The sequence below is a fragment of the Myotis davidii genome, unplaced genomic scaffold (genome assembly GCF_000327345.1).
Source record: "Myotis davidii unplaced genomic scaffold, ASM32734v1 scaffold458, whole genome shotgun sequence".
NCBI classification, from domain to species: Eukaryota; Metazoa; Chordata; class Mammalia; order Chiroptera; family Vespertilionidae; genus Myotis; species Myotis davidii.
This window is the reverse complement of record NW_006289819.1, coordinates 1,826,891-1,853,548: the sequence shown is the minus strand read 5'-3', so window position 1 is coordinate 1,853,548 and position 26,658 is coordinate 1,826,891. Positions and strand designations below refer to the sequence as shown.

Genomic DNA, 26,658 nt, shown 5'->3' with positions numbered 1-26,658 from the left:
GTTGTGGTGACTCCCAATTTCATTGTTCCAAATTTGTCCTCATCCATAGGTGTACGATTTTTGTCCATTCTCTTCCTGCACACCCCACACCCTTTACCCCCCAAGAATTGTCAGTCCACTCTCTTTCCTACCAGTCTTGATGTGACTTCTTTTTTATATCCTTAGTTATAAGACTTAGAGCTAGATTTCAGGAAGTTCTGAATGATGGTTGCTTTGTAGTTTTAATTGTAATTTAGATGTGCTTTTGAGAGGATGTGAGTACCACATTTACCAGTATCTACTCTTCCATCTTGACTGAAAGCTTGACCTTCTGCATTTTGCTTTTTAATTTGGCCTTGTCTGTTCAGTTCAACCAGAGGATATATTGATCATTTATTAATGAGTAAATGATATTTATTAAGTATTTATTAATGAATAATAATAAATGTCATTGTTATCTATAATAATAAAAGTGTAATATGCTAATTAGACCAGATGCCTGGAAGGACAAAGCTAGGGCTTCAAGGGAAGTCCGGGTCCTGGGTGCTGGAGGGAAGCCCGGTGCTGGTAGCCGGGGGATGGAAGGCCTACTCTGGCATGAATTTTGTGCATCAGGCCTCTAGTGAATAATAATAAGTATTCATAAATGAACAGAAATGGCAGATAATGAGGGCGATTGACAGTGTGAAAGAGTAAGCTGAACTTATGTGTGGAAGACTAGATTAGTGGTTAAAAAGTAGCCCATCTACTGGAAGCTGCTTAGGATAGTAAAAAAGCAAAATTAGCTTGATATTGCCTATGAGTGTTTTCTTTTGTTTTGTTTTAAGATTGGCAAGCAGTTAAACTATTCCAAGGGAACTGGTGTCAAGAATAGAAGAAAGGCTTTGAGAGAATGAGCACCACATTAGTGCATGTTGATAACCATAAAAACATATTCTTTATTCATTCTTTGATTGCCCCTTCCCCCTTTTAAAACTTAATCATGTGTCTTGGCTATTGTGCAATGTTATTCATTGCCTATAGCAGTGGTTCTCAACCTTCCTAATGCCGCGACCCTTTAATACAGTTCCTCATGTTGTGGTGACCCCCAACCATAAAATTATTTTCGTTGCTACTTCATAACTATAATTTTGCTACTGTTATGAATTGTAATGTAAATATCTGATATGCAGGATGTATTTTCATTCTTACAAATTGAACATAATTAAAGCATAGTGATTAATCACAAAAATAATATGTAATTATATATGTGTTTTCCGATGGTCTTAGGCGACCCCTGAGGGGTCTTGACCCACAGGTTGAGAACCGTTGGCCTACAGGCACCTGTTATGCTACCGTAGTGGTTCTCAGTGTGTGAGCCCCTTTTAGGGGATCCACAAGGTCAAAACTATGTTCACATTAATACTAAGATGTTCCTTGCCTTTTTTACTCATTAATTTTTCCAGAGATTACATAACCTATGATTTTGTTATAGATTGGATGCTGAGGCAGATATGAGAATCTAATGGTTTTCCAGTAAGCCAGTTATTAAAGCAATTTTTTTAAAAACTCTGTTTTTGTTTTGGAGACTATATTTTTCATACAAAGCAATATTTATGTTAACATGCAATGCATTTATTATGCATTTTAAATGAATACATTTTGTGTCAATTTTAATTTCTAATAGGTAAATATCAATAGGTATAGCTCACATAAACAAAAGCTCTTTGGGATCCTCAATAACTTTTTAGTTTAAAGAGGTCCTGCTACCAAAAAGTTTGAAAGTGTTGTGTTAAAGGAAGATTTCATGCCTATCCCAGGAGACATTTCTTTTGAGAAAGGAAAAGATAACTGTCATGATTTGAGTTCCCCCAGAGGTACATAAGGATTGATCACAGGAAGTTTGAGGGTTGATCCTAGGAAAGTGGGGCAATTATCAAGTCAGTTACTATTGTGAGCACTTGGAGCTCAATCCCGCTGGGAACTCTGGGAGACGGTTTAGAACTGTGGGGCAATGAGCTGGTATATTTATTTATCATCTCTTCCCCCTCATTGAGTGAGTGATGCTGCTAAGGACATTAGCTTTTTTGCACTTCTGGCTTGCCCTCCACAAAGCCAATGCATGCTCCCCAACTGAAAAAAAGCCATTGGGCAGAGAGTTACAAATGTTTATAGTAAACAGCCTTCAGAATGTAGAAATGAAACTAGAGGGAAGATAGTTGTGTTCTGACAGTGTTTGCTATATGCCTTGCTTTTTCTATTGGTGGAGTGTGTATGTGTGTTATCAGATCTGTGTGTACCCTTGTTTTTTTATTTTTCACAGACTTGTACATTTTCATAGCCTTTGGCTTAGTTATTAAATTGGATCCCACCCCCACCCCAAACATAGGAAATCCTTTAAAAAACAAACACCTTTTTGTCTTTTCAAGGTGTGTATGGGCATATCTGTTCTTCTTAAATTAGAAGGTGCGTCTTTTAGAATATGTAATTTCTTGTAATTCAAAGACTTTTCTTCCTGGTCACTGCTTAGTGTTTGACTAAGTGCCTCATTCAAATTTTAAAATAACTAAGTGGACAAATTTATTACTGTTAAGGAAATAGTTATAAGGGCTGTATGTAGCTGTTGCTATGGGTTGCAAAGTCTCCTGTTTCTGTTGTATGCTTAGCACAGGTAAAGTGTTTTGAAAGAATTATAAATAGGAAATAATGCACCTGCTAGAAATGTAAAATTTCTGATCAGCTGGCTGGTAGGAAAAGGAAGTTATTTTTTAAACCCTTTACATTGTATTATATTTTATCAGCATTTAATGATCTGAAGTGCCTCTGTTAGTTTAAGAACATAGTAAAATTATGAGCAAAACCAAGTCATGTTACAAAGTCATGAGGTATCACTTTTATTTTAAGTATAAGATTTAGGGGAAATACTTATAGCCTGGAAGTTAGGAGACCTAGTTTTAAAGTTATTTGTTATAACTTAGATGTTTAATTTTTCTGGCCATAGTTTCTTTATATGTAAATATGAGTGGATTGCTGGCTATATAAGTTTGGGAATCTCTCTTCTGAAATTCGACAAGTACAAAGGTTCTGGGTGGAAACATACTTGGCATGAAGACAAGAGGCCACTGTGAATAGATTAATACAGTGGTTGGCAAACCGCGGCTCGCGAGCCACATGCGGCTCTTTGGCCCCTTGAGTGTGGCTCTTCCACAAAATACCACATGCAGGAACATATATACAATGTGTGGCTCGCGAGCCGCAGTTTGCCGACCATTGGACTAGTATGTGTGAGGAGGGAAGAGTAATAGGACTTGACATTAGAGAAGTAAGCAGTAGGAGCAGGAGGAAGATTGTGTAGGGCCTTTTATGCCATTGTAAAGGACTTGGGCTTTATTTTGAGGGAGGTGGAAAGCCATTGGAGGGACATACGCAAAGTAGTGACATAATGTGATTTACATTTTAACAAGATTACTTTAGATGCTGTGTGGGGTAGAAGCAGGGAGAGCAAAGGGAAATTGCCGTGGGCAGTTTTGCTTAAATCTTCTAACACATTGTGTAGGCATTATTTGAGGAGGTAAAGACCATGGCTATATAAACTTACTATTGGTAACATATTGACCCTGTAAAGAACACATAATCTCCAATTTTCCAGCTTTTATTGGAACAAAGACGGGAGGATACACATTTTTTCTTTTAGTGTGTGTTATAGTTCAAAGATGATTACAAGTTTAATCAGGAAGATAATGGGAGGATGGATGGATAAATAGAAAAGAGAATACTCTTCTAGGCAGAATACTCTGTATCTTGCTATATGTTTGAGATTATTGTCTTTGTGCTATTTGTGTCTCATTTTTCCCCATTATTATTCAGAGTGTTTTTCTGTGGATTAAATGATGCCCCACTGTGTGCTTTCCTTCTCTGAGGCTGAGTCTGAGTGAGTGTTAAAGGTATAAGTGTGCAAAGGAAGAAATGCAAACTACATTCTTTTTTTAAAAATATATCTTTATTGATTTTTCACAGAGAGGGAGAGGGATGGAGCGTTAGAAACATCGATGAGAGAGAAACATCGATAAGCTGCCTCCTGCACACTCCCCACTGGGTATGTGCCCGCAACCACGGTACATGCCCTTGGCTGGAATCGAACCTGGGACCCCTGAGTCCGCAGGCCGGCACTCTATCCACTGAGCCAAACAGGTCAGGGCGCAAACTACATTCTACTCTTAGAACTCGCAGAGTGGAAAAAGCATTTATTTCAAATTGGCAAACATGTACTGGGTGTACATTATGTGGGAGGCACTACATGTTACCTCCAAGAGATATGTGTAAATAGAATTTTCTGGGAATTTTCAAGTTAAGAGAAATCCTATTAAATTAGAGATGTAGACAAGGAAGTTTTCTTTCCATGAGAGGTCATTTTTATTTTTATGAATGGGTAAGATTCAGTTTTCTTTTTTTTAAACAATACTTAGAGATAGTTTATGTACAGTTAATTGAATATTTAAAGCTTTATAATTTGAGGAGTTTTGATATGTGAAATTATCACCTTTGTCAAATGAACATTTCCATCATTCCCCAACTTTTCTCATGTCCTTTAGTAATTTATGCCTTCTTCCATTCTTATCCCAGGCAGTCCTGATCTGGGGAGAATTGACATCTTAGCAGTATTGATTATTCCAAGCTATGAAAACATATACATACTATTTCTCCATTCATGAGGTCTATAATTCCTCTGAGGAATGTTTTTAGTTTTCAGTGTAGAGAACTTGGATGTTTCCATTAGACTTAATCCTGAATATTTTGTTTTTGGATGCTATATACTTTTTTAAAAAAAAATTTTCAAAATGCATGCTGCTAGTATATAAAAATGTAATTGATTTTTTAATATTTACCTTGTATTCTATAATTACTTAGTTCTAATAGTTGTTTTGAAGATGCCTTGGGAGTTTCTATATAAACAGTTGTCACCTGCAGATAGATAGTTTTTCTGTCCCTCACTTTCCTCTCCCCTGTGTCTTCCCACAGTGACTAGACCAGGGGTGGGCAAACTTTTTGACTCGAGGGCCACAATGGGTTCTTAAACTGGACCGGAGGGCCGGAACAAAAGCATGGATGGAGTGTTTGTGTGAACTAATATAAGTTCAAAGTAAACATCATTACATAAAAGGGTACGGTCTTTTTGTTTTTTAGTTTTATTCATTTCAAGCGGGCCGTAGTTTGCCCACGGCTGGACTAGACTCTCCAGTACAGTGTTGAATAGGAGTGGTGAAGTGGGCATCCTTGCCTTTTTTTCATTCATAAGGGAAAAGTGTTTAGTGCCAGGGGTCCTCAAACTACGGCCCGCGGGCCACATGCAAATACAAATATTGTATTTGTTCCCGTTTTGTTTTGTTTTTACTTCAAAATAAGATATGTGCAGTGTGCACAGTAATTTGTTCATAGTTTTTTTTTAAACCATAGTCCGGCCCTCCAACGGTCTGAGGGACAGTGAACTGGCCCCCCCCTGTTTAACAAGTTTGAGGACTCCTGGTTTAGTCTCTCACCCCTAAGTATGACATAAGCTGTGGGGCTTCTGTAGATGCTTTTTCAGATTGAGCACATTCTTTAATACCTAGTTTGAGGTATACCTAAAAAGCCAATAGATAAATTAGAATACTAAAATATAACTAAATCTAAAAGGGTGGAAGAAAGGAACTAAAAACATAGAGGTGAAAAAGAAAACAATTTAGATCCAAATCTAGCAGTACCAACAATTACATAAATGCTAATGGTCTAAACATGACAGTAAATGGCAGAGATTGTTAAAGATGCTAAAAAGGCAGACTCAGCTAAATGCGGTCTACAAGAGTCATGACTTCAGATACAGATGAATTGAAAGTAATGCATGGAAAAATATATGCCATGCAAATAGTAAGCATAAGGGTGCAGTGACTATATTAACCAGTTAACTACCATGTGTTCAAAACAGAAACCATCCCCACACACCAAGATATTTTGAATTTAATTTAAAAAATCAATTTGCAATGAATATTATAAAAATAAATATATTACTCACAATTCGGGTGTTCTTGAATATTTTCCGTTGAAAATTCTCACGAAAAATGATTTTAAAGTTGGTCAGGGCTGCCACTTAGGGAAAACATTGCTTTTTTTATAGATGTGTGTGGTGGGTGGGGGAGGTCTGCCGTTTGCGTCTACAGACGCTTATGGCGTACAATGGGTTAATGTCATATAAAACAGACTTTTTAAAAAAAAATTTATTTTATTGATTTTTTACAGAGAGGAAGGGAGAGGGATAGAGAGTTAGAAACATGGATGAGAGAGAAACATCGATCAGCTGCCTCCTACACACTCCCCACTGGGATGTGCCCGCAACGAAGGTACGTGCCCTTGACCAGAATCGAACCCGGGACCCTTGAGTCCACAGGCTGATGCTCTATCCACTGAGCCAAACTGGTCAGGGCTAAAACAGACTTTTTAAGACAGTATATCAGAAATTTAAAAACATTTGATAAAGGAATTATTGATGAAGACATAGCAGTTGTAAATGGGAATGTGACTAACAACTGAGGTTCAAAATACATGAAGCAAAGCTGATAAAGAAAAATCAGTAGGTGGCTGTGACTCAGTGTCCTATGAACCAGGAGGTCATGATGGTTTTAATCCCGGTCCAGGCAATTGCCCAGGTTGCCAGCTTGATCCCCCAGTAGGGGGCATGCAGGAGACAGCTGATCAATGATTCTCTCTCATTGATGTTTCTATCGCTCTCTCCCTTTCCCTTCCTCTTTCTAAAATCAATTTTAAAAAAATTAAAGAACATTGGAATACATTATCAAATGCCTTGGTCTAATTGATATTGAGAACACTATATCAAACAACTATAAAATACCTAATTTTTTTTTCAAGTACACACAAACATTCACCAAGATATAGCACATGTTGAGCTACAAAACCAGTCTTAATAAATATGTAAAGGTTGAGCAGTTTGCATGAAATCACACAACATAGGTTTGTTTCCTCCTACCAGTAGGGATTAGTGAGAATTAAATAGTGAAACAGTAGTCTGGACTGCGATGATTCAGTTGATGTAGAGGAACATGAGATTTGTAACTTTCTAACGTAATGTTACGTTAATTTAGGTATAGCTAAGTTGGCTGGCACCAAAATTGAGGCATATTTGTAGTTCTTCTACTGGTATTTCTGAAGCCCTTTTCAATTTTCACCTCACTCTCAATGTGTACCCAGCACCTACTAGTAGTAAGTGCTAGATTCTACCTTCTAGGGCAGCCATGGGCAAACTACGGCCCGTGGGCCGGATCCAGCCCGTTTGAAATGAATAAAACTAAAAAAAAAAATAAAGACCCTACCCTTTTATGTAATGATGTTTACTTTGAATTTATATTAGTTCACACAAACACTCCATCCATGCTTTTGTTCCGGCCCTCCGGTCCAGTTTAAGAACCCATTGTGGCCCTCGAGTCAAAAAGTTTGCCCACCCCTGCTCTAGGGTGACCTTTGTCTTTCCCTTTCTCATTTCATTTAAGAAGCCTGTTCCTTACCTTTGTAGATTATCAGATGAAAAAAATTTATGCTGAGGAATTAAGTGATGAGTAGATTAATCTTAGAAATGTGTCTCAGTGAAGTTGCTCTTTCTCATCCAATATATTTTAAAAATAAATGTTCGATTGGGTCATGTGTGGGACAAATATTTTTTGCCAGAGAAGGAATGTCCATAGAACTAACATCATAGCCACAAATTGTTAATATCTGTCCTTCTTTAACTTTCAGCATTGAAGTTGAAAACGCTTGAGGGCTCACCAAAGCAGTAAAAACTGTCTATTGAGAGAGAGAAAGAGAGGGGGGGGGAGAAGGAGAAGGGAGAGAAGTGAGAGAGAAAAAGGGGGATAGAGAGGGGGTGGAGGGAGAGAGGAGAGAGAGGGGGCGGGGAAGGAGAGAGGAGTTGTCACAATATCCAAAATTTTAAATGTAGAAAACCATCTATATTGATTTTCACATTCATCCTGGTTTCATAAACAGTGTATATGAAGTTGCGATATTTAGGATATTGTTCGATTGCACTAACAAAGGAAAAAAAAAACCTGGAGAGGCTTAAACCAGAGAGGTTTTATTTCTTTCAGGTAAAAGTCCAACTGATAGTGGATCAGATGGATAACCAGCTCTGTTCCACAAGATTATTTGGATGTCCATGTTTCTTCTACTCTTGTCTTTCCATTGTTCCTTAGTTGTTTACGTTAATTTTCAGAAAGTACAAAACTGAATGCTGGAGAATTTGATGACATACCATCAAATTGTATTAAAGTTGCTGGATATATAAGCTAATAATTATTTATTTTGTTCTTGTATTTTAGGCCTCAACTCCATATAGCATAGATTCAGATTCTTTGGGAATGGAGTGTATTATTTCGGGAAGTGCCTCTCCAACTCTGGCAATCAACACTGTGACTAACAAAGTAATTACATTTTAAAAACCACTTTTGAAATGTCATTGAGTAATACATTTAATTTGCCTTTATAATAACAATAGAATTTTATATGGTTGAATTTAAAGATGATATAAATTTGTCAGCTTGAAAGCTGAATCTACAGTGTTCTTCTATAAGTTAGAAGAGAATATTTCTCTGGAGAAATTGGAAGATGCTTATTGGGAAGTTCTATATAAAATTCTTGATACTGCCAGTTCTCATTGGTAGAATTTTTGAGTCAACATTTTATTGTATCAATTTGTTTCAAAATCATTGACTACCCCTCTAAATATATGAAAAAAAGATTGTCAAATTCCCAGAGAGTCAAAAAATCAAAATAAATAATTTAGACAAGCTCATAAAGTTCATTGGAATGGTGATCAACCTGTTTTAAGATGTTTGAGTTTACTAACATACCCAGAAAATAGTATGTGGTAGTTTGCTGCATTTTTCTTTTTCCTTTTTCTTTGAAACAAAGAGTAAAAACTTTGTGCCAACTCATTAGCTCCGTAGTGGGATACAGATGTCTCTTCTTTACAAGGTAATTATTAAATCTTGTATCTCAAAACCCTAAATAGGCTCTGGAGGTTCATGAAGTAACTCAGTCATATGCGTGCATCTGCTTCCTCCCTTACTAGACCATAAGCACCTTGAAGCCATACATTTCTCACACTCATGCTCATATTCTTTTAGTCTTGCTATCACCATCTTCTCTCTGGTGTTTCACTTGTTCTTTCTTTATCTCCGTCTCTCACTCTTCCACTCACTCATGACATGCATAAACACATACAGTACATGTACACATCGCACTAATTTAGTATACATAGGAATTTTTATTTGTAGAAAGATGAATAAACAGAAGACATTATATAATCAGAGAGACTAATCAGATTTCCAACTTAGAAACTAGCAGCTGAGATGTAAAGTAATGATTTTCCCCCAAATATCAATCTATGGAATAATTTCATCAGAATCACTTAGGAGAGGTGTGTGGGGGGTGGGGCAGGGAAGATGGGATTCCCAGATTCCATTATAGGCCTATCCAATAAGTTACTATCCTTGTGGATAGGGCCCAGGAAACTGTACTTTTAAAAATCATCCCTAATGATACCCAGCTAGACTTGAGAATTTCTGGTAAAGCAGATGGGTTGGAATCAGAAATATCCAATACTGGTCTTTGCAGAAGTCCAAGTAGGAGATAGTGAGGCCTAAACATAGATAGTTGTGGCTACTAGGAAACAACTAGGAAATAGTCATTCTAGGTCTTCATGACTAAATAATATGGGAATCAAAAGAGCTGCAGTTTTTGGACTTTGGCTTCCAGATATGATGGAATAACTAGAATCAGTTTAACCCTTCTGCTTGTCTATATAAAATACCACCCCCACCAAAAAGAGGGGGGAGGCATTGGAGAACAAAACAACCAAGACTTAATCATCCAGGATCCCAGAAAAAAGGGAAACACATTGAGATTAGTCCTGCAAATTTTCCCTTGAGACATTTCCCAGTTCTCAGTGTATGACATAGAGGCTAAATAGAAAGCAGCCTAGAGCAGTCATTGAGCTAGGGAGAGAAAAACAGTCAGGGTTTGAGGCTCAGATCCTGAGAAATCTCAGAAGTAAGTTAATGTTTTTGCAAGCAACATCCACTTAAGACATTTGCTAACTCCTAACCTGCATGTGCTCAGACAAATAGATTTTTTCACTAGCCAGAATTCAGCAACCTTACAGAGAAAGGGTAGACAAAAATTAGAGTTTGTGGACCTTTAAAATGGAGTGGGTCATTGTAAACACCCAGGCTTCCAAGTTGATACGTCAGAAGGGTTATGTTCTATGAGTAAGAGCAAATCAAAATAGACCAGGCTCAAATTTGTTATTAGGATGGTATGCTAATATTATTCTACTTGCCAAAAAAAAAAATCTTTTTGTAAGAAGATGACATCACCCTAGCTTTTGCAAGTTTTCATAAGTAAGGTCTCACCTTCAATCAAAATTTCTAGACACTTCAGGATAAAGGACCAAATAATTCAATACCAAGAGAGGGGAACAATGTAAACATCCACAAGTGATCTAGATAATGATTTTTAAATAACTAATATGTCCAAGAATATAGATGAATTACAGAAAATTTATTAGAGAATTGCAACCATGAAGAGGAAACTATAGGGCTAAAATGAAATAATAACTGAGCCCACCGGCATTGCTCAGTGGTTGGGCGTGGACCTAAGAACCAGGAGATCATAGTTTGATTCCTAGTCAGGGCACATGCCCAGGTCCCCAGTAGGGGGCATGTGGGAGGCAGCTTATCAGTGATTCTCTTCCTTCGTTGATGTTTCTATCTCTCTCTCTCCCTCTCCTTTCCTCTCTAAATCAATAAAAAAATATTTTTAGAAAATCAGAGGGGAAAAAAAGGTAACTTCAAAGGAGCACAAATCAAGGCAGTGCCTTTTAACTACTGGGTATTCTTCACTGCCACACACTTTGGATTTTTATTTAAAACTAGGGGCCCAGTGCATGAATTCATGCACTTTGAAAGGAACTGTGGGCCATGAGGCTATGGTGGGCATGGGCGGTCTCAGCCCATCCCCTGTGCCCCCATTTGGCCCCTCACACCGCAGCCCCCAATCCTCTGTCTGCTGGCAGACCCTTTGCCGCTGCTCATATGTGCTGATGGCGCTGTCCCCGGCCCTGCTCGCACCCACTGACGGTGCAGAGCGATTGGATTGGGGCAGGCATGGAGCAATTGGGGCCGGTGCCAGCAGCAGGTGTGAGTGGGGCTGGCGCTGTTACTGGGTGTGAGGGGCAGCAGCTGCTACTCGCACCAGCTGACAGGCCCAGCGATTGGGACTGGCGCCGTGCACCGGCAACGGGTACAAGCGTGGCCAGCCCAATCACCTCTCAGGAGCAGAGGGAGGTAGAGAAACCCTGAGGGGTGATCGGGGCCGGTGCTGGCAGTGAGTGTGAGCGCCAGGCGGGACCCCTGCGCGTGGGAGCAAAGAATTTTCAGTAACCACCAGAGGCTCGCATCTATGACAGCGACCATTGCCCCACTTTGGTCTGGTGCCCCCGCTCACCTACTCCACCATCACGCCGCAGCTGACGCCAGCCATGTTCTGCGCGTCCCCTGGTGGTCAGCGCACGTCATAGTGACCGGTTGTTCAGTTGTTCGCTGTTAGGTCTATTTATATCTTAGCCTTTTATTATATAGGATACTGGAATAGAGTTATATAAATGTGATCTCTCAAAATGTCTTACTGTACTGTATGCACCATGCGGATATGTTGGACAAAGGGATGATTCACCTCCCAGATGGGACAGAGCAGGACAGCTCAAGGTTACATCATGCTACTCACAACAGTGCGCAATTTAAAATTCACGAATTGTTTACTTCTGGAATTCTCCATTTAATATTTTTGGGCTGTGGTTGACTGTGGGTAACTGAAACTGGTTAAGGGGGGACTACTGTACTCTTCTTCCTTATTAGTTTCTAGACACATAATTGTTCCCTGTTGATATGAATTTGAATATGGGACAGTTTTGTTTTGCCTTAAGTGTAGAAGCATATATGCCTAGTTTTCAACATATTCAGCTTTTTTTGGCAAATGTTTGTGAGCATTGAGCATGACTGCTTTTTGCACAGACAGAAAGTATAGCCCAATTGGGTATTAAATTCAGCAAATATTTATTAATTGTATACCGAGCAGAAAGCACTGTACTGTGTGTGATTACTTATTGGTGACTCAAGGAGCTAACAGTCTAGTAATAGATAAAAAAAAATGATAAAAATTAGTGAGACTGTAAAGCTAGTGTATTAATTTTTCCCACAGAAGTGAGACTGTAGAAAGGAAAGTTAGTAGTGGCATCTGAATAGAACCTTGAAGAAAGAATAGTTAGGCTACTTTTAAAATCTTTTTTTTTATTTCTAGTTAAAAATTATGCTTATTATTAACAAACTTGAGCATTGTAAAAATACATACTATCTGTGATAGTCTTCAGGAATACCCAGCTCCTACTAGTTAATCATTGTTAACAGTGTGATAACAATGTTAACAATGTCTAATGCATATATACATGGTGGGAAATAGTAGGTTTACAGTTATGAGTATATGAAACAGTTTGTTCTTGTATTATTACTTATTAATTATTGTATAATTTTCCATATGAACAACTATAAACCTACATTTTCCCACTATATATTAGCATATTATTATTACTTTAAAAAATTAGATTATATACCTATGATTTTACAAATGTGTTAGATAGTTGAGTGTCCAATTTTCAGTATTACAAACATTGATATCTGATTTTTTTAAATTCTATTTTTTGTGTTCTTTTTTTGATGCCTAAGATTATGATAGAGAACAGGAGTTTTGCTAAAGCTTGAATAAAAATAAATTTATGCATTGTAGAAATATTTAAAGTCTACTGTAATCCCCTTACCAAAAGTTGATGAACAAATTGTATCTGATAGTAAATTGAATTTATGTATCTCTGGATAGTATATGTCCTATAGTTTGAGAGTAAATTATTTCATAGTGAACATAGAGTTAGCAGTGAAGGGCATGGAATTGGGATAGGTAGGCACCAAAGAATAGACCACTAACATTTTTTTTTTTTTTTTTTTTTACAGAGAGGAAAGGAGAGAGATAGAGAGTTAGAAACATCGATGAGAGAGAAACATCGACCAGCTGCCTCCGACCACTAACATTTTATTTTTATTCCATATTCCAGCTAGTTGTACTTTTGTAGAGTTGCTTAAAAAGTACTCTTTATAGTGGGAACTACTTACTCAAATGTTGCTTTTCTTTTCAATCTAGGTAACATTGTACAACACTGATCAGGATGGTAGTGATAGTCCACGCAGTAGCCTTAACAACAGTCTCTCAGACCAGAGTTTGGCATCTGTTAATTTGAATAGTGTTGGAAGTGTGCATAGTTATACACCGGTAAGTCTTGATGAAGTTAAATTCTTCGTTGAGTACTCATTTAATGCTTAACACTAAACCAAACATAATTGAAATGCTAATAAAAAACGAAGATAAATATTTTTCACTGATCAATTCATTAGCTTAGATAAGTCGAGCAGATTTCTACCTTGATAGTGTTTTAATTGGGTACTTGTATTTTACCAAGTTAGATACAAATATATGATTGTGTACTATGTTACATATTTTGGTTTGTGTGTTCTATGTCCAAGTGATGAACCATTGGAATAGAAGAAAGATTATACCTCAGTCTAGCATAGCTATATTTGAGTCCTTGGTAAAAGCCTAGAGGATGTTTGTGTATATCACCTTATTTTACAGCTGCAGATTTGAGAAGAGGATTCTATAAACCTCAAAGGTTAGAATGAACCTGGCACCAAATTCTTAACCAGTCTTATATTTCAGTTTTTGTCTGGAAAACAAAGCTATGCAATTAAAGGACCTGTGTGAGTGTTCTTGGCTCCTGTGCTGATTTGGTTACCTATTATATAAGTACATGGCCCTTGAGTTATCTGATACATCTTTTCTAATCATCTGGAAACTATCCTCACCAGTAGACAGAACAGCATCTAAGAGCCATCGCCACACTTTCTTGGTATAAATTTGATGGTACAAGATCACTCACGAGGATGAGTAAATACGTAAAAACTTATACAGGACAAAGATGTAAAATGGGGATGGGGGTGGGGACTGAAATAAGAAAATAACACAAGGAAAACAACTCAGAGCAGAATTAAAATTCTATTGAATGTAGGTAAAAAACACACACGTGATTCTGTAAAACTGTTATCAATGCTCTGGGGAAAAGGGGAATTAAAATAGTATTCTCCCATAATGCAGAAGAAGCAGATAAAGAAAGAATAGTTATGTGAAAGAAGAGAATAGATATGGAGAACTGAGAATTATAAGTATCCCTGAAGAAGATACTAGAATAGTTGGTACAGAAGCAATCTTTAGAAGAAACAGAGATTAAAAGGGCTTTTGAGTTCTTGGAAAAATTAATGGGGGAAAAAGCCTATAACCTTAACACATCATGACAGATTTTAAAATTTCAGAAGTAATCATTCATATAAATAATCTGTGAGAACAGAAATAGGATACATTCAAAGAAACACAAATCATATTTCTTTTCCTAATACTAAATGCCAGAAGATAATGGAATACTTTATGCAGAATTTTAGTTAATAGGTTTGGGATTATAAATATTAATGTCCAGCCAAATTCTCATTCATATGTGAAGCTAAAAGAAAGACATTATAGAGAACTTACAAACCATTCTATCCTTTCATGTGCTCTTACTGAAGAAAAAATAATTTTTTTATAGCTGATCAAGAGGTGAATTAAAGCACTCAGTAATGAGAAAGTCATGATATTAAAGGACTATTTGAATAGAATTGAAGCAAACTGTGGAAAGGCTTAATGATTTTAAGTAGCTTTGAAAATAATTTAAATATAGAAAATCTTGAAACCAAAAGAAATTAAAGAGCACAGAGTGCCTATATTATATCAAAAAATGTTGAGTGTTTCCTTCCCACGTCCCACGTGGGTCAGGGTTCAGGAACTGGAAGCAGAGCCGCACACAAATGAATATGAAAAGACAAGATATAATTTGGAAATATTGGGGGACCAGGCGGGCAAGTCCAACTCAAGGGGAAGGACTCTCCCCCCCTCCCCCCCCAGGCCTCACCAAGCTTTTATTGATTCTGGGATGCACCCATAGCATAGCCCTTAGGCAGGCGAACCCCTGCAACAGGCAGACTAGCCCATCAGCAAGGATTTACATAATAATAAATGGGAGAGTAGTTTCAGCTACCACTGTCTGGACAAACAGAGGTGGCGCCTAGCTCCAACCTTTGCTAGGGCTTCAAAGGCACCCAGCCTTTGGGGGATGGGGGGTTCTCTGTCTATGCTTATCAGATAGTAAAGGCAATAAACAGTTTCCCACAAAAAAATATAATAAGGAAAAAACTTAAAAACATTTATAGAACTAAGAGAGAAGTAAGAACAGACATGTCTGTTATAACAGTACGCCTAAGAAGGTTTAACTTCTCTGTTAAAAGAAAGACATTGTAGACAGCTTTTTTTCATTTAACAACAAGATATCAAGCTGGTCATCAAGCACTCCTTAAACAACAGTACATTGTCAGCTGCTGGTTGAATTATCACATATCCATAGATTGAGCTTATAAGGACATAGAGATCCCAGATGCGTTGAGACAGTTTCATTCTTCATACAGACAGTATAAGCTGCATCAGTATGCTGTCACATCCCATTGGACAACCCCTAATTAGAGGAGCCAGATGACAGACTACATATATGGTAGGTCACTATAAGTGGAAGAACAAATTCTGTACTGCAGCTAAGCAGTTGTATAACTTGTAGCTAAGCCCTACAGGAATAAAGTGGAAAGTCCCCTGTCTCACTGGAAACAGGGAGACAAATGAGAAACTGTCTCTGAGCAACTTGCTGCAAGATGGCAAGGTCAACAAGAAACTGCCCCATAGCTGCCTCCGGCAAGATAGGATGGTTGATGAGAATTTGCTCCTCGTAAGACCAGTCATCATCCCGTTTCAGGATAATCACATTGTTCACTAAATAAATGGTTTACCACTCCTTGATATAGTCTTTAAGAGATACAGCTGATCTTTCTTCTTTTTCTTTTCTAGTTGTGCTACCTTCAAAGATAATTTTTATTTTGTACATGTTTCTGGTGCTTTTTCAACCTCTTGCATAGCGCAAGCCCTTGATCTACATCCAGGCTGGGGCAAAAGTAGGTTTATAGTTGTGAATATATGAGACAGTTTATACTTGTATTATTATTTATTAACTAGGGGCCCAGTGCACGCCCCTTAGGAGCAGGGGGAAGTGGAGAAGCCCTGGAGGGCAATCTGGGCCAGCATCAGGAGCCAGCAGCGGGTACGATCAGTGGCTCTGGCGTTGGCAGCAGGTGCTCGCACCAGGCGGGACTGGTGCACTGGAGCAAAGAATTTTCAGTACCCACCAGAGGTTTGCCCTGATGACAGCGACCAGAGCCCTGCCTTGGTCTTGTGCCCCTGCTCACCTGCTCCACCATCCCACCTTTGCCGGTTCCCACCATGTACCGCGGTTTGCTGACGCCCGCCATGTTCTGCGCGCACACCCTGGTGGTCAGCACATGTCATAGCAACAAGTTGTTTAGTTCCCCCGTTTGGTCTATTTGCATATTAGGGTTTTATATAGAGAGAATAGATTATTGTATTATTTTCTATACGAACAACTGTAAATCTACCTTTGCCACACCTGTATTTTGTTTTTCTCAGAATCTCCTTTGTCATTTATCCTTCATTTTTCATTTCCCCTCAGTTTCATTTCATTTAATAAAAAACTTTTCCCTAGAAATGATGACTTAGATCTGTTAAAGTTTCTTGCTGTTTTGGGCAGTGCCACAAAAACTGATCATAGTACTCATAGTATTTGAATTTAAAGGTTTAAAGATTAATTGAATAAATGAATAAGAGATGTTAGTAGTTTCATAATATAGTGTTTGAGATGAAATTGTTTTTATAGAAATCAAATGAAGATGCTACAGAAACTGTCCAGGCTTATTAGTTCATCACATACTTGTATTGAGGAAGTCATTTATCGTCTTTGAACTTTCTCCTCTTCTGTGAAATATGGAGGTTCGATTAAATACTTATGGTTCTTCAAGATCCAGGTTAACAATTTTGTGGTCTGTACTTTATGTACACCCCCAGCTTAGAGGATGGAAAAGCCACAGACAGGGAAATAAATACTTCCTTTGGATTCTGAAAACTTTTAATATTTTCAGTGATGTATTTTACATAACAAATCAATTCTGATATAGAGCTACTAAATTAGTAGTATTCTCTTTTAATGATAGGTGACAAATCATCCAGAACCAGTCTCTCAGTCATTAACTCCCCAGCAGCAGCCACAGTACAACCTTCCAGAACGAGACAAACAACTATATTTCTCAGAATATAATTTTGAAGATCTCAGTGCCTCATTTCGGAGCCTTTATAAGTCAGTTTTTGAGCAGTCACTTAGTCAGCAAGGTGAGTTTTTTTTTTTAATACTTTTTGTAAAGTAAATTTTTATTATAAAATGTTCTCTTAAGAATTGTTTTCACATAGCAGCTGTTATATTTTCTTGATCTTAGAACATTATCATCATGATCAGGATTGAATGCTCTTTGTGCCTTTACTATGCTCTGTGTATATTTATATCATAGCACAAGAATGGCAGATAAATTTCATCTTGCCTGCCTACTTCACTTGATCTAGTGGTGTCCTAGAGCTGTGTTGAATCTGGTACTGCATCTGTGCCATCTGGGAAAGACTACCATGGCTAATTAGTGATGTCTGCCATGGGAATCATTTTAGTGGTAAATGTTGTACCACAGAGTAGATGTGCCTTGCCTTTCTGTTCTGACTGGTATTAGCAAAGAGATAAGTATTAGCACCAAATTTGTACTTTCACGTATGGCACTTAGAAGTGAACACATTGCTTAGTGTTATGCTCTGGGTCCTTGTTTTATACAACATACTTAAATCAGATTTAAACGCCAAAAGTGATTTTGGTTGAGATTCAGTATTATATCAACTAAAAGCTGCTATTATGTGTTACTCAGCCTTTAATTGCTGGTTTAATTTTAGTCAGTCATGTGATAGGATCAAGATGACACATTGTCTTTTTCCCAAAGAACACTAGTCAGACATTGACACCAGTCACACATTGTTGGGAACTCTACTGTTGAAATATTTCCTAGTTTATTTGACAGATTATTTATAACTCAGAGATTTTACCTACTTACAGCAGTGAACAAAATCCTTTAGACAAAAATCCCGATCTCTATAGAGTTTACATTTTAATACATGTGATTGTCAGATATTATGGTGAAAGTTAATGTTATATACAAGTATTACATATATCAATGAATATCAATAGCTTGTATAGGAAATTTGTTTTTCTGGCTAAAGGAAGAATCGTGTATTCTTTTAAATTTTGTCTTATATTCTCTATCTAAAAAAGTACAAAAAGAACTAATATAAGATTTTGCTAAGCAGACCCGACCTTGGAGGTCATAATAGAAAATTACTAACTTTGAAATAACAATGGTGAAGATTTCTGAAGCCCATAATGCTATTTCAATCAAACAAACAAAAGAGCATTGAGAGGAATTCTGGGTTCTAGCCCTGGTTCTACCATAAAGTCAGCTGACTTAATGCCACCTCTCTAGAACTCAGCATCCCTATATGTAAAACAAATAAGACTAGATTACATGATTGGTTTTTAAATTGTTCTCTTTGGAATCTTGGCTTTTGTGAAGGTCTTGGGGAGCGAAAGTGCGCAGATGAAGAGGGAGACCTTCCCTGACCTCAAAAAAGGAAACTTTACATTTATCAGTTTTACATATTGGGCTTTTGAAAGATACTTTGTTTCATTTGATTTAAAAATAATTTGGGATTGAAGATGTTGGTGTGGGTCGTATCTGGATTGTCACTGAAAATGCTAGGCCTTTATGGACATAGATAGTGAAATCACTGCTGTCTTTCATTTTACTGTAATCCGGTAGATTCCATACGACAGTTTCCCAGGCCAAGGCAAGAACTTTAACTCTTGTACCTATAAAACCTTAAGGTACTAAATTTTAAGATTATCTTACCATGTACTCTAATACAATTTTACCATTAATACTATTGACTATTAAGTATGAATACTTCTATTTTGTAAAAAGTGAGAATACTTTCATTTTGCTTAAAAAGCTTTTATTGACTGACACTATGTTGCAGTATTCTATTTTAAATTTAGTAACATTTTTTTCTGTGTTTGGTTCAGCAAGACATGGTATTACCCATACTTGCAATAGATTTATTAAAATGTGTGTCCACTTGCATACCAAACATACATTTTGTTTAACATTAGGCACTTCTGGCATCATCATCATCATCATCATCATAAAAGCTAGCATTTACTGAGCTCATCCTGCAGCCTGCACTTGCATTATGGCATTTCATCCTCACAACTCTATGAAGTAGATGCTATTACCATGCCATTTATAGTTGAGGTAATTGTGAGTTGGAACGGTTAATACCTTCCCAGAGTTTCCAAATGCAGTGCAGAGACTTTACTCTTTGGCGCTATAAAATATGTAGTCTTAACCCCTAAACTGTGTCTCAAGAATGTTCCATAAAAGTAAAGAAAAAGAATAATGGAGATGGCTGTTTTGTTTTGCTTAGTCTTTATTTGTCTTTTAAGACTCAGCTCAGATACCGCCTTTTCAGGGAAGACTTCTCTATATCTCCAGCTCCTTTCTGCCTGAATAGGCAAGAAATAAAGTTTCTGTATCCCCACTAATGTTATTGGACATAATCTCTTATTTTAAAAATTATGTTTTGATTGATTTCAGAGAGAGGAAGAGGGAGAGGGAGAAAAAGATATAGAAACATCAGTGATGAGAGAAAATCTTCAGTTGCCTGCTTCTTGCATGCCCCCTATCGGGCCTAAACCTGGGCATGTTCCCTGACCTGGAATGTTCTCCTGGTTCATGGGTCAACACTCAATCACTGAGCCACACGGACTGGGCATGGACATAACCTCTTGAAGTGTTTCTCTTCTACTAGACTCTAGTACAGTGGTTCTCAACCAAGGGGGTCGAACGACCCTTTCACAGGGGTCGCCTAAATACATCCTGTATATCAGATATTTACATTACGATTCATAACAGCAAAATTACAGTTATGAAGTAGCAACGGAAATAATTTTATGGTTGGAGGTCACCACACATGAGGAACTGTATTAAAGGGCCGCGGCATTAGGAAGGTTGAGAACCACTGCTCTAGTAGAAGAGCATAAGTAACTAGAGCATGGTAACTAGAGCATAAGCTACTCAAGGGCAAGGAATGATGTTTCTTACTATTCTCAGTTATAGAGTCCAGTGGATGGTGGATGTTCTATCAACACATCTTTTTCTCCCGCCAAGGAATTTTTATTGGCTTTCAAAACCATCAACACGTGTTAAAATGAAACAAAGTTGCCTTTTGACAACTTATGCCTTTGCTCTCTAATGTTGCAAACCTTTGTTCTAAAATATAACTACAATCTGACCATAAGTGATCTTGCTTTTTCTGACTTTTTAGGTTTGATGAACATCCCTTCTGAATCTTCCCAGCAGTCCCATACTTCGTGTTCCTATCAGCACTCTCCTAGCAGTACAGTGAGCTCTCACCCACACGGCAACCAAAGCAACCTGTCCAACAGTCATGGCAGTGGCCTCAATACCACAGGCAGTAATTCGGTTGCACAAGTCTCGCTGCCCCACCCCCAGATACACACACAGCCGTCTCCACATCCACCCCATCGACCACATGGTTTACCACAGCATCCGCAGCGTCCCCAGCATCCAGCATCGCACCCACAACAACACAGCCAGCTCCAGTCCCCTCATCCCCAGCACCCTTCTCCACAACAACACAGCCAGCTCCAGTCCCCTCATCCCCAACACCCCTCTCCACATCAACACATGCAGCATCATTCGAACCATCAGCATCAGACGTTGACACATCAGGCACCCCCAACCCCACAACAAGTATCCTGTAATTCTGGTAAGTTTTTCTCTCCTGACTCTGTTTGGCTAATTGTGAATTAAGATCTGTTCTTTGTTATCTGGGACTTACCTGTATTTACGACCAACTCTCGCTTCATCTGCCTCCTTTTGTGTTTCCTTGCTCTAATCCTGTATTTGTAACTCATTTAGTCCATAGATTGAACTAGAGATTTTCTTGATTAAAATGTATTGTGGCAATATAGGCAAATTCAGCAACTCTTACAGGTTTCATGGTTTTATCTCTTGTTCTTTTGGAAAATAAGTGTTTTTGTGAGTATAATTGACCCTTTAACAGTGCAAGGGTTAGGAGCTTTAACCAGTTGAAAATCGACTTCCCAATAATCCCTCAGTCTGCCTAGAGGGTTGGTTCCAGGACCCCCTTGGTATACCACAATCCATAGATGCTTAAGTCCCTTATATAAAATGGTGTAGAACAGTGTATACAGTTGGCTCTCCATGACTGCAGATTCCCAACTAGGGATTGAAAATACTATCGATTGTATGTTTATTGAAAATAATCAGCAGGTGAGCAGACCCACACAGTTTAAACCTGTGTTGTTCAAGGGTCAGCTGTATTTGAAAGAAGAATGGAATGCACAGTCTGCAATCTCTTAGGATTCAGTGATATAGAAGAGAGGACATACATAGATTTGAATCCTCATTATGACTCTTAGGACTTAAGGTGCATTTCTTAACTTCTTTTAGTCATGTTTTCTCATCTATAAAAATAAAGTACAGTGCCATACAGTGTTGTTATAAGCATCATATTGAGAATACAAATAAGAAATGCCTAGTCCTTGAATATCTCCACTATTTCTTTCTTTGCTTAATTCCTGCCGGGTAGCTAATTTTGAAATGGTATTTTGCAAAGGAAGAAAGCATTTTTCATATCCTGATGTTTTTGAAAATCTGTTACTCTTCAGATAGTCTTGATGGTTTCTGGTGAGATGCTTAACTGACATGACATTGCTTATAGACCAAGCAGTCTTTGTACTGCAGAACTCCAAGGGGTGCCACAGATATAGACTACAAGGTGAATGGGGCCCTGGGAGTTGTGCAAAGTACAGGTCCTTCTCTTGTCTTGCCTGGTTGTCCAATTACCAATCATATCACTGACAAGATTTTTTATCCTGGCGGGACAGTTGCTAAGTGCTAGACAGTGTAGTTCTTATTCACCAATTAAAAATTGACCATTGTTTCAGGCAGTTAAACTATTGTCAGGGAAATGAGCTGGGTAGTGCATACTGTCTCTTATATTCTGATTTTGCTTTATATCTTAAATTTTCTAAAACCATCTTGTTATTTACAATGTGGAAAAATAATATGTTTTTTGAGGGGTGTTAAATGATATAAGGTAAAAAAATGCATACCAGAGTATTTGGAATTTAGTGAGTTTCCTTTAACAATTTATTTTGTTTTCTATTACTAATTCTAAGTAGAATAAAATCTAGAATAAAATTGAAAATTGGGTATAGTTCCTGCTTTGATGGTCTATCTTATAAAACATCTTGAAGTCTAATGATTGCCAGGGGAGAAAAAAGTACAATTATAGCTGAAAGCAACCTATGATGTGCTCTTAATGGCCTGTTATCCCAGTGGTAGCTTACCAGAGGATGAAAATAGACTTCTACCTTGTGAGTTAGGAAAGATTGTGGCTGTGATAATAGTCTCTTTGAATTATAAATTTCTCATTTATAAGATGGGAATAATAAACACGTTGTCTTTTACAGGGAAGGAATGGAGGGAACTTAGTTGTTTGAGTGCTTGTTATGTGCAAGGCAAGTTAGATACATTATCTCATATTCTCTTAAAACTAGGGTAGATTACCACATTTGATAGGAGAAGTGTAAGTCAAAGAAGTTAATCAATTTGCTCAAGATCATACTGCTAATAAGTAGTGGACCTGGAATTTATGTCCTGGCCCATTAGAGTTCAGAGCCTGTAATACCAGTTATTCTAAAAGGATTAAAATAAACATTTACTGAGTGGGTAGGGATTTGCTCAGCCACTCTCTCTGCAGAGATTGCTTTATTTTGTGTTGCCAAGTCAGCATTTATTATAGGATCTGAAAGTCGGATAGACTTGAATGTTTGTGGCTCATTTGAGGCATTAATTGAATTCCCCCCACCCCCCAACAAATTTCTTTCTGACTTATGAGTTGCCTGAGGGTAGGGTCATGTTGTCTCTGGTTCATTGTTTATTTTATTTTGAAATTCATAATTGGCAGAATTTTGTAAACAAGTAGCCAGTAGTTGATACAGTTATCTGTGACATAGCAAAAAATTCTTTTTATTCGTTCGTTTTTCTATCCAGAGGTGATCCTGAAAACAGAGTAATTTGGACAGCAAGCACAGAATTTGCTACCTTGACAGGAGAACTGTGTTGAGGCATTTCTCACTCTTAAGGTTGCTTTGTAAGAAACATCTCTTGCTGTACAATCTAATTTACCTCCCTTAGTCGGTGCTTTTTAAGTTGAACTGCACATTGCTTCTAAATGTGTACCTGCCTTTAAGTTATAAAGAACGTACCTCTGAAAGTCACAACAAGACAGGAAAATGAACTTTATATTGGGGGAAATACTGATATATATGACTTGTCTTGCCTGGTCATCATTTGTACTGTACAAATGTAAAGAGCAGTTACCAAGATTGACAGTTTTCAAGTGCCATCATGGGTTGCTTTCTAGAGCTTATAAGCCCTGGGTTCAAGTCTTCGATTTATTATAGTGACCTTGACCACTCTGGGTTCAGTTTTTTGTTTCCATTTGTAAAATGGAGAGAAATGATAGCCTTCCTACCTGTCTCACAGAGCAGATTGCCCCAATACATGATGTAATTTGTTTGTAAAACTGGATAGCGATCTGTCAGTGTCAGGAATAAGGTCAACTCATTGTCTCCCCTTACCATATACTTCAAACTTTCACTATCCAAGATTCATAGTATTGTTAATATTATTTTTATAGGTGTTTCAAATGATTGGTTTGCAACACTTGATATGCTGAAAGAAAGCTGTCGAATTGCTAGCAGTGTTAATTGGTCAGATGTAGACCTTTCACAGTTCCAAGGTGAGTATTAGTTCTTTTTGACATATAACCAAATAAACATCCTGTTTTCTCTAGTAGATTATAAGTTTCTTTATAATATAAATAAACATCTCCTTACATAGTGTTTTATTTATTTTCTGTTGGTAGTATGCTTATAAACAGCACTTTGTAAAATTTATAATTAAGTCTTTTGGCCAGTTGAAACAGAGGGTCACAGATAAGAGTTCTGAAAACAATTTGGCCACATTTAAAAGAATCAGACTTTGAATAATTTTATAATGTCATTCTTCATTGCATGGGAAAATCACTACCAGTGGAAATTTTGAGGGCTGAGAAAAAAATTTGTCTTGCTATTTTCCTTGCAATATTTACAGAACTGTACTAACTTTATTTCCAATGTTTTTCTCATAGGTTTGATGGAGAGTATGAGACAGGCAGATCTCAAGAACTGGTCTTTAGATCAGGTTCAATTAGCTGATCTCTGTTCTTCTCTTAATCAGTTCTTTACACAAACTGGCCTTATCCACTCACAGAGTAATGTTCAGCAAAATGTCTGTCATGGTGCCATGCATCCAACAAAACCCTCCCAACACATTGGAACAGGTATGGGTTTAGTTATCTTCTTGATTTTCTCTTTTTATTTATTTTTTAAACTTCATCTCCTTTTTTTAAAATTTAAATTTTTATTGTTTAAAGTATTACATACGTCTCATTTTCCTCCCATTGACCTCTCCCCAGCTGCTCCCACTCCCCAACACATGCCCTTACCTTCCTACTGTCTATGTCCATTGGTTATGCTTATATGCATGCATACAAGTCCTTGGTTGATCTCTTACCCTTCCCCCCTCCCACCCTCTCCTGCCTTCCCTCTGAGGTTTGACAGTCTGTTCAGTGCTTCTATGTCTCTGGATCTATTTTTGTTCATTATATTCCACAAATGAGTGAGATCATGTGATTTTTATCTTTCTTTGGATTTTCTTTTTCTCATTCATAATGAAATTTAGTGACTGAGGCAACATGTTACATTGTTAATGGTGATGGTGATCCATTTATATCTTTTAATATCTAAGAAGTGAATGAAATCAAATTATGTATTTAAGGTATATCTTAGTAAAACTAAGATAAATTATTTTTTGGTCAAGATTTATATGATTATTGTTTACAATTTACATTCCTTTGTGATCTTTTAAGTTGTCAAACAAGAATTAAAATGTCTTCAAGATATGTACATTTTTTAAAAATATATTTTTTATTTATTTCAGAGAGGAAGGGAGAGGGAGAGATAGAAACATCAATGATGAGAGAGAATCATTGATCAGCTGCCTCTTGCATGTCCCCTACAGGGGATCAAGCCTGCAACACAGGTATGTGCCCTTGACTGGAATCGAACCCAGGACCTTTTGGTCCACAAGCCAACGCTCTATCCACTGAGCCAAACCAGCTGGGGCAAGATATGTACATTTTGTAAGAATATAGTTATGAAGATAGATCAACTGAAATTTGTATATACTTGCAATGAAAATCTTACTTTTATATATCTTCTAAGAATGTTGAAGAAAATTAAACTTGAAAGTTTGCTTTAAGAGTAGACAAAATGGTATGTAGTGCCATTGATGTTTCACTCTGGACTCAAAATTTGTGCACTGTATTTTTCATCTCACTTTATTCCTTTTTAACCTTTATTTTTTATGGAGTGTCCTCTATGTGCCAGGCACAAACTTCATTTTTTGATAACTCTTTAGCCCTCCCCCCTCCTTTTGTCTTTTTTTTTATATGTATATATCTTCCTAATATTCTTAAAATTATATATATTGTTAATTCTCACCTGAGGATATTTTTCCATTGATTTTTAGAGAGAGTGGAAAGGATGGGGAGAGACAGAGACATTGATGTGAGAGAGACACATTGATTGGTTGCCTGCCGCATGTGCCCTGAGCAGGGTGAAGCTGCAACCGAGGTATATGCCCTTGAACGGAATTGAACCCACGACCCTTCAGACTGTGGGCTGATACTCTATCCACTGAGCCAAATCGGGTAGGGCTAAAAATGTTTTATTGTAGTAAAATACACACAACGTAAAATTCACCATCCTAATCATCCTTAAGTGTATATAGTGTATTGATAGTAAATACATTCATATTGTTATGCAACCATCACCACCACTCATTTTTCAAAACTCTTTTCATCTTATAAACCCTCTATACCCGTGGTTGGCAAACTGCGGCTCACGAGCCACATGCAGCTCTTTGGCCCCTTGAGTGTGGCTCTTCCTAAGCCTTATGAGTACCCTAATTAAGTTAATAACAATGTACCTACCTATATAGTTTAAGTTTAAAAAATTTGATGGCAGAACAACAGAACAACTGGTCGCTATAACGTGTTCTGACCGGGGGAAACCAAGTTGGCGGCATAGGTTAATGCTGGAGTTTGCTGCCTCGAACAACCACTTCAAAAATAAAACTAAGAGACGGAACGGACATCATCCAGAACCACAGGAAGGCTGGCTGAGTGGAAATTCTACAACTAGGAGGAAAGAGAATACCTTACCCAGACTCAGAGGAGGCGCAGTGCTGAAGTGAAATACTAAGG

At 37.6% G+C, this 26,658-nt stretch overlaps 1 protein-coding gene across 3 annotated transcripts in view; it reads left to right on the top strand.

Moving 5' to 3' along the window:
- FOXJ3 (forkhead box J3) overlaps positions 1-26,658 on the top strand; it is a 134,097-nt gene that overhangs the window by 93,068 nt on the left and 14,371 nt on the right. For 2 of the 3 annotated variants that reach the window (XM_006762576.2, XM_015563174.1), the window contains 6 exons: positions 8,322-8,423; positions 13,252-13,380; positions 17,301-17,475; positions 20,560-21,024; positions 23,989-24,090; positions 24,481-24,672. In XM_006762576.2, coding sequence (XP_006762639.1) covers positions 8,322-8,423; positions 13,252-13,380; positions 17,301-17,475; positions 20,560-21,024; positions 23,989-24,090; positions 24,481-24,672 — 1,165 coding nt within the window. The remainder of the gene's footprint in view (positions 1-8,321; positions 8,424-13,251; positions 13,381-17,300; positions 17,476-20,559; positions 21,025-23,988; positions 24,091-24,480; positions 24,673-26,658) is intronic. The other variant, XM_006762577.2, reaches the window with a different exon arrangement.